This window comes from Sinocyclocheilus anshuiensis, unplaced genomic scaffold (genome assembly GCF_001515605.1).
Source record: "Sinocyclocheilus anshuiensis isolate Anshui unplaced genomic scaffold, SAMN03320099.WGS_v1.1 scaffold124, whole genome shotgun sequence".
Classification (NCBI taxonomy): Eukaryota; Metazoa; Chordata; class Actinopteri; order Cypriniformes; family Cyprinidae; genus Sinocyclocheilus; species Sinocyclocheilus anshuiensis.
Window position 1 is genome coordinate 1547783 of NW_015554082.1, and position 8467 is coordinate 1556249.

General features: G+C 37.1%; 3 protein-coding genes across 4 annotated transcripts in view; 1 reads left to right on the forward strand and 2 right to left on the reverse strand.

Moving 5' to 3' along the window:
* Positions 1–4266, forward strand: part of LOC107669092 (actin filament-associated protein 1-like 1) — a 20282-nt gene extending 16016 nt beyond the window's left edge. Inside the window, exons 15-19 of the mRNA XM_016461204.1 lie at positions 1035–1143; positions 1489–1656; positions 2601–2776; positions 2862–2984; positions 3203–4266. Coding sequence (XP_016316690.1) covers positions 1035–1143; positions 1489–1656; positions 2601–2776; positions 2862–2984; positions 3203–3229 — 603 coding nt within the window. The 3' untranslated portion in view covers positions 3230–4266. The remainder of the gene's footprint in view (positions 1–1034; positions 1144–1488; positions 1657–2600; positions 2777–2861; positions 2985–3202) is intronic.
* On the reverse strand, positions 4110–5521 carry LOC107669091 (securin-like). Of its 2 annotated transcripts, none has more exons than XM_016461203.1 (6): positions 5418–5521; positions 5101–5214; positions 4840–4991; positions 4696–4768; positions 4450–4599; positions 4110–4371 (listed from the first exon to the last, which is right to left on the reverse strand). In XM_016461203.1, exons 2-6 carry the CDS (start codon positions 5189–5191, stop codon positions 4289–4291), a joined length of 549 nt encoding a protein of 182 aa, XP_016316689.1. In that variant the 5' UTR covers positions 5192–5214; positions 5418–5521; the 3' UTR covers positions 4110–4288. The 2 variants fall into 2 exon arrangements, with proteins under 2 accessions (XP_016316689.1, XP_016316688.1); XM_016461202.1 differs by having other exon boundaries at positions 4110–4374.
* Positions 5522–5714: 193 nt separating this feature from the next.
* LOC107669059 (gamma-aminobutyric acid type A receptor subunit pi) overlaps positions 5715–8467 on the reverse strand; it is a gene marked incomplete at its 5' end in the record, with an annotated part of 13503 nt that continues 10750 nt past the window's right edge. Inside the window, 3 exons of the mRNA XM_016461157.1 lie at positions 5715–6722; positions 6805–6998; positions 7101–7253. Of these exons, the coding sequence (XP_016316643.1) occupies positions 6405–6722; positions 6805–6998; positions 7101–7253 (665 nt within the window). The remainder of the gene's footprint in view (positions 6723–6804; positions 6999–7100; positions 7254–8467) is intronic.

Sequence of the window (8467 nt, forward strand, 5' to 3'; positions counted from 1 at the left end):
ATGGTAATTCTGTTAACCTTTAAGAAGAGATCAGATTTATCCTTGTGCCTCTGTGTGCATGTGCTGTGACTGGACTTTAATGAAATATGAGAAGTGTGTGATGACTCTGTGTGCAGTAATCAGGGGTTAGAGCAGGTTCAGTCGTCATGGCCTCTGGCCTCTGAGTGGCTTGTTAAACCCATGCTGAACCTTCAGACACCCGCACAGAAGCTTCAGTTCTCCATCTGTACGTGCCTCAAATCATGTGATCAGGTTACACAATAAAAAATAAAAAATGTTGTCAAATCGAAGTAGTGGAAAAAAATATTTGTTTTTTAAACAGTTTTTTCCCCTCAGTTGTTTATGTAACATTGGTCATTATTTTTATTCTCCAGCCAGAAGAGTAAATTTGAGTCAAAACTAGTATTTTTAATTAACAATATAAAGTATTTTTAAACAAACTATGTTAACTAAAATTTGAAAATGTAAATATATAATAATAATAATAATAAATATAACCTTTTAGACTGAACCCCCCCCCCCACACACACAAACACACAAACACACAAATGTTAAAAACATTTCTGCTGTATTATGACAGAACTGCTTGTTTTAAGTTTTTTATGGTGAAAAAAAAACCCAGAAACAATAGTCGTTGAGTGAGTTTTTGATTAAATTATTTTAATTTGTTAATATTAATTGTATTAATAATTATGTTTAATCATTTTTGGTCATCCTCAGCATTCTTGGAAGTTTGCTGAGGCCACCCAGTGGGCCCTAGCTCTCTTTTTTAGAACCACTGTAGTAAATAAAGGCAAAATTCTATTATATTTCACTAAAATTTTTATTAAAATAAATAAACCAGTAGATTTTTGTAGATTTGTTTATAAAAACACAATTGGCATGAACTATTCAACGTTAAACATTTGTTGCGTTGGGAATATGAGGGACATAAATGGCATTGGAACCGTATGAAGCAGCATACAGTACTTATATATATATATAAGTATATATATTGACAGTATCTGACCTGGTACACTTTTTCCTTTCAGCAGGAAAATGAGAGGTTGAGGGGAGGAGCACAAACGAAACGTCATTCATCTTTCTCCAGCAGTGACACAGGAAAGCCCAGTCCACAAATCACCCTAAAGCGCCACGGCTCCAGTGAGTCCCATCACACTCTGCACTGTGCTGGTTGTGATTATAACAAACACAGCTGCTGGATTCAGCATTGTCTTTAACATAGAGTATGGTGGTTTAAAGTTTTTATAAGCATCCTGCTGACTGCTCAACCTTATTTTGGCCATTTTGAAAATGGCTGCAAAGTTCTTGCACTGTCACATCAAAAGCAGTCAGAATAATGTAACCTGAGCTTAACAAGACATTTTGGTTTCATCTAGAGCTTTCTGCATTTTCACACTCATTCTCTCACCAGATAAGTGCTAAGAGCTTTGCCACCTTCCCACAGACTTCTAGGGTCTGATCTTTGACCTTTACTTGACATTGCAGACGCAAATCAATACGGGAGGTATGGGAAAACGCGGGCACAGGAGGACGCACGCCGATACTTGAAAGAAAAAGAAGACCTGGAGAAAGAAAAAGACAGTATCAGAAGCGCACTAGTCTCACTGCGGAATAAGAAACGAGAGGCAAAAGAGAAGATGAAGGGTGGAACGGGTGAGAAAGCAAGCTTTCCTGCCTATTTAATGAGATGCTCAGGGACTCTTTCAAAATAGTTAAACAAGTGACTTTCCCCCACTTTTACTAGCAAAATAACTTTATTGCTTTTTTCTTTTAGCATATTAAACATTTTAATTCAATCACGTAAACGTATGTCCTCGTTTCTCTTTTAAATCCATGTTTATGATACATAGTGTTCATAAATTATTCTCTTGAGAGGGTACCAGCCATATTATCATAACACAGAACACTTTTAAATCGTAATATGGCTTGAAATAATTAAGACAGCTATAAATATTAGAACAGTATTTTATAGTACTGTAAAATGATGATTGTTTTTCTTGAATACATGTTTTTTTTTTTTCAATTTTACATTGAAAAAGCATTATTACAATAGTAATGTTTCTTATTTTATTTAATATGTTGGTTGTAATAATTATTATAATTATTATTTTAAAGTGAAATAGTATTGGCACCACACTATAAATAGTATTGTAATATTGTAATAGTAGTAGTATATTGTAATATTATTGTAGTAATTTTAATATTTCTAATATTATAACATTTTACATTTTAATAATAATAATAATAATAAAAAAAAATATTTTGTAGTGAAATAGGATTATCACAATGGTGATGTTTCTAGAGGTTTTTTTTCTACTGTTTTTACACTAAATTACAATTACAATACAATATAAATTACAATAAATATTAAAATTGTAATTGTACAAATTGTGCAGCCCTACACACAAGCACAGCAAACCTGGAGCTTTTTAAAATCGCAGGTTTTTATATGAAAAATCTATTTCTTCCCTAAATTGTGCAGCTTACTTCACTACTGTCCTTAAACTCATGTTGATGTAATTTCTTTATGTTTATTATGGTCATAATTGATCTGCCAGAAAGTCATATGTAAATTGAACTATGTACATGTTGTGCAGATAAGCAGAAGTTGGCTTTAGAGGAGCGTGTAGCCCAGCTGGAGGACAGCTGTCGGGTGAAAGGAGGAGAGCGTGTGGACCTAGAGCTCAGGCTCACACAGGTGAAGGAAAACCTGAAGAAATCTTTGGCTGGTGGAGAACTGGGGGCGCCTACAGAGTCTAAACCTACAAACAAGGTACTGACAAATATGAGAATTATTAGTGATTTACTGATCCATTATTGTTCATAATTGTTAAATATGCAACTTGTTTTCCTTACAGACTCAAAGGACGGAGACTCAGTATATTGAGTCGTTTCTCCCTGTCAACTGCGCCTCTGAAATTCGTAAGCGGCCCCCCTCCATCTATGCATCCACTAAGGGAAATGTTATACAGAAAGCTAAGGTAAACACGTCAGTGTTCACAACATTATGCAGTGCAATGCATCAAAAGACAGATAATGCAAACAGAACAGTTTGCTGCATCAATAGAGATCACATTAAAACAGTCAGTCTCTAATGAGTTTCATTGATCAGTTTGGGTCCCTGCTATTAAGATTTTATATATTGCAGAATAGGCCTGTTTGTGTGTCACTTAATCCTTAATGCTTTGTTTTTACCCAGGAATGGGAATCCAAGAAGGGGACTTAAACTGCTTATCAGGAAGACCCACAGATGTAAGAATTTGTGCCATGTCAAGGTTAACATGAGGACTTTTCTACCAACTTCCCCCAAGACAGACTGCTGTATATGCAAATCTTTTGACTACGACGGCTGCCACTTTTGCAACTTTATAACGGTGCTAGAATGAAAAAGCAGCAGCTCTATTATATTTTGCAGTCAAATGATGTCCTCTATCTTGTGAAGTTCTACATTACCGGCACAAAATATTGAAGGATTGAGTTTGTCCACTGAAAGTGAAAAAGGGTTGTGGGTAGGTTATAAAGAAAGATGGCAATGCATGTTTGAGACAGTCCACTTTAAAATAGTCTTTTAAGAGAGGCATGGTGATTGATTTGTACAAAGTCTTGTTTTGTTTTTTTTTATTCCATTGCTTATACAGTACTTATGGGGCTTAACTCCTCTTAACCAAGTGGTGCTAATAATGGTGTACATATGACAACTGTAAATAATTTAAACATTTTTCTAAAACTAGCCTCAATGTGTTTAACTGATACTTCTGTTTGTAACCTTTTCTTTACCACCTTTTAATGTGAGTAACATTTGCACTTTAAAATGTCTTTAGACATGGAGATGGGAATATTCTTTTAATAAAGGAAAAAGTGTATTTTTGTTCTTTGTTATAAACTTGCATGGAAACTATAAATTGGAAACAACATAGGGCATTACTGAGATCTTATACAAACCAGACCCTAACCCAAATGAAGTGAACATTCATATTTCCTAAAAACAGTGACAGGCATTTAATAACCCTAGTGTGCCACTAAAAGTTTTCCAAAAAAAAAAAAAAAAAAAACCTATTTCCTTATAAACTGGATTTACAGAAAGAGGACTAGTAGATTGTCAGTTAAATGTTTAATGACGTACAACACCTTTAGTGAGATCTTAACACTACTGAGGAACTGACCCAGTTAAGTTTAAACAAAGACCGCTTGGCGTCAGACTAACATACAAACAGAAGTTTCATGAAACATTTAATACAGTAAAGAAAGCAAACAATTTAAAAAGTACAAAGTTAATCCACAAAGTTTAGAGTTCACACTCAGGGGGCAAGTCAACAGTCAGCTCGCTGATCGTCTGTAGGAATGCCTCCATTTCGTCATCGTATTCCACTGCTGCATGAGAGGATAAAGTTTAACTGGGCATAAAGACAACTTTAAGATACATTTCTAAATACATCCATCCATTACCTCTGGGCATCTTTAAAGGTGAGAGTGGCAAACATGGGTCCATAAGCAGCTCTTCCACAGGTGAAGCAGTCGGCCACATCGGTTTTCCCAAACCAGCCAGAGAGAAACGACTGAGGTAGACTTCATCTGGAACACCATAGGTCTCAAACTCTACAAGTTTAACATGGGACAGAATTATCAAGAGCTGAACTCAAGTTTAGTTTTAAAGCCAAAAAAAAAAAAAAAAAAACAGCAGGTCGGTCTTACCGCTTGGATTGTATGGGAAACACTTCTCAATCTCTGGCAACTCCTCACTAGCTGGCTGAGCAGGAACCTTACACTGATGGAACAAAAACATTTAATCAACCTACAAATAACGTTCATAGTTTTCTCTGCATATCAAGAACAAACCTTGGCTTCAGCAGGTTTGGTCTTCTCCTCTGCTTTATGAGAGGCTGCTGGAGTGGCAACAACCTTATTTATGACACCCAAAGCTTTACGGCTGGACTGCAGAGGAGCGCCAAGACGTGCCTTTCCTGTCAGAGGTGTTCTCAAGCACTGATCTGAAAATGTGACAGACGTAAATTAAGGAATAGTCGTGAATAGTTCCGTGTTGGTTTGGTTATGACACAAAACCTAACGTTATATTGGTCTCTGACCACCGGCACTGACCTGGAGCAGAGTGCAGTCTGTTCTGGCGAGACTTGATGGCTGGAGTGGTCAGTCTGCCGTTCTCCTGATCCAGGTAAATCATGGTGTCCATGTCTGTACGTTAGCTTTTAAAAGCTTTGACAAGCAACACAATGAAAATGTAACTTGTTTGGTACAAATAATGCCATTCATGATTTGTAACGAAGCAATTCGTCCAGCTTGGCAATTCCGTTTGTCAGTTTTACATTAAACAAAAAAGTGACTCGCGGAATATTACGTGAGATTTATCATTGCAGGTTCATTTACACGTAACTTAGACTTTTTAAGTTAAACCTTACCGTTTCTCCTCTACGCAAGCAAAACGACGTTTGTTTTGGTGGTTCCAAGTTTCCCGGCTGAGTTTTAAAAGGCAACCTGCTTCCTGATTGGCTGATGGATTTTCCTCTTTGACCAGGCGATGCTCTTAGTTCATTGAGTAAGCGCAACAGTGCCACCTTATGGCCAGAGTGAGTAAAGCAATAGGATCATAGATGATCACGATCAGTGATTTGTTGGCGGTGATGCACGAATGGCGTTCAGTCTGATAGTAAACCCGAATAAGAAAGTGAAATCTCCAAATATATCACTTAAAATGGGTGGATGGACCCATGGATGAGTAGATTGGGTGATTAAGTAGTCAGATGTTTTATTACTACTGTATCATCGTAACAATTTGATTGAAAATGTAAACATAACTACTGTTACAAATTAGCTTAGGTGATTATTAGTGACAGAGACATATTGCATAATCGCATACGTTTCTTTGTTTTGTTTTGATTACTTTTTTTAAACATTAAAACTTTATTTACAGGTTTGAATTAGATTTGACAATGTGGAATCAGATTGTGGACCCCATACAGTCATACATGCATACACTGACCATTAATGCTTTTATTTAATGCCATTTATTATGGTCAGTGCTTATGGAGTTTACAGCATCCCTACAGCACATTACGTTTACCTAGCAAAACAAAGCAAGAAGAAAAACAGGTAAAGCATTGAACCCTTAAATAAATCAGTAATGTGAAGGCAATTGCGAACAGCATCCTCCTTTGTGTCCTGCTGCAGTTGAGTCTGTGTGGTGATTTATGTGTGTCCATATAATCTTCACTTTCATTGTTGTGTAGAAACACTTGCTTCAATGCAACAATGAAACAAGTCCAGCTCCTTCTTACACTGCACTATTTAACTGTAATTGATGGGTAGTCAACAGTATTTTCACTTTTACAGTCATTTGTGCAATACTTTGTTCATTAATGGAGATGGGAGGTAGAGTTGTTTATCCATTAGAATAAAAGGTAGTAGAGCCAGTAGAAAATATTGACGAGGAGAAATACCATGGGGAAAAATACACGTGCATTTCTGTCGATGTTGTTAGGATTCTCGACACTCATCATGGATGCTGCTCGGCGAGACATTTGCTTTACGGAGGACAAACCGCAGCCCTTCTCTTTCTTCTTGTCTGTGGCTTCATTCCCTTCGCATGTCACAGATTGCTCAGGCGTCTCCTGCTGAGTGGATTCTTCTGTCTGCATCATTTTGGGTGACATTGAATTTGCCAAATGAGTCGTACCATTTGACTCCTCGAATTCTTTGAGTAGTTCCTGAAAATTGAATGTAAACATGAAAAAATATAATAGGTTGTACAAAATGTGTCATTTTAACCACTATGCAGCGGTTTCTCACCCTTTGCACATCTACAATGGTCTGGTGCTGCATGGTGCAGAAATGAGCGCAGGCATATTCCAGCAGAGCACCAAAGATGAAGGTGAAACAGATGCCGAGATAGACGTCGATAGCCTTAATGAAGCAGTTGGCATTGGGAAGTGAGGTCCTGGCACCCATCATTAGTGTGGTCATAGTAAGAACAGTGGTCACCCCTGTCAAATAAATGGATTTGACAGAGAATATTTAGTATATTTCAACAAGAAATGTTTTGTAACATATGTTTTCTAGAGTAATAAGCTCTTGGAATCACTGACCGATGCAGGTGCGAGCTGGAACGGAGGACTGACTGATCCAGAAAGACACCCATGACAGAACCACCAGCAATGTTGAGGGCACATATGTCTCCAGAATGAAGAACAATACATTTCTACGTAAAGAGAAGTGCAGAACTAGCTTCGGGTAAAAACCTGCAACAGATTCAGAATATTGCAGGTGATTCACTGTATAAAAAAAAAATGCTTGCAATTTTCACAAAAAAAGTACTATAAGAATGCTACATTCAAAATAGTTAATTGATTAACTGTAAGATATCTTATCATATACAATGAAAACGGTAAATGGTTTAAAACTGCATTATATATAAAATACTGTATTTTTTCCAGTAAAAACCATATAATATATACAGTGCATATAATATATATAGCCCCTGAATGACACATATATGTTAAATAGTTTTGTTTCTTCTCATTTTGTTATCGGTAATGTACATTAAGGTGTTTTGTGTTGTCTATGTCTATGTTTAGTTGTTTTCCGTTTTACCACCTGTATTATCATGTGGTTTTTGGTACATTATAATGTAAAATTCTAATTTTGGTAATTGGAGTAGATTAGTAATATTAACTGTGAAGAGTTGATCTTCAGCGCTGGAAACGGCAGTACGGGCACACATATTTAGATACATATACATACACTCTTACCTCATTCCTAACCCTGCTGTTTAGCCATCAGAGAGCGGGTGCACACGTAATCTGGATGGCACACGGACCTTTCACACACTCTTTACCTCCTTTACAGTATACATACCCCGGATCAACCACACAGACACCATGTGGTTAGTTTGAAGTTTATTTTTAGTTCGTTTTGTCTTGTGTGTGCGTGGGGAGTAGTCGGACTTCCACGTTGCGCCGGCCAAACCAAACGATCGAGCGACGCCCGCTTATGACGTCACTGCCGCGCCGTGCCGGCGCAATGCGATCATAGTCCGACGAAACCATTGTTGTTTGTATGTGGGGAACTTTGTTATCTTTTCTGTGGAGAGAAAATATATTAAATGGTAACGATTTATGTTATTAATATTTGTGTTCTATAATGGTTTATTGGTTTTGTGTTTTATAATGTGATTGATGTTTAATGTGAAGTTTATGAGTTACAGATGAGATTATAAGACTAAATGCTTACCTACTAGTGGTACCCTCCAGGTAGGGGGTGGACCCTGGCCTATAAGAGGGGAGGCTTCGCGTCGGGAGACTTGTTTAGCAAGTCAGCAAGCGTGCTAGTGCAGTGCCGTGAGCAAAATTGGACATATTGTATATTGTGAGTACTCGTTTGTGCACTTTGTTTATGGTTTACTTTGGTACTTTGCTATTTTTTGGACTGAGCACTTGTGGAAATACCATACTCT

Coding starts and splice junctions, on each gene's coding strand:
- LOC107669091 (XM_016461202.1), bottom strand. CDS start 5,191: ATGGACACCATGATTTACCTGGATCAGGAGAACGGCAGACTGACCACT. Junction 4,992..5,100: donor CAGACTGCACTCTGCTCCAG/GTCAGTGCCGGT, acceptor TCACATTTTCAG/ATCAGTGCTTGAGAACACCT. Junction 4,375..4,449: donor ACCTTTAAAGATGCCCAGAG/GTAATGGATGGA, acceptor CCTCTCATGCAG/CAGTGGAATACGATGACGAA.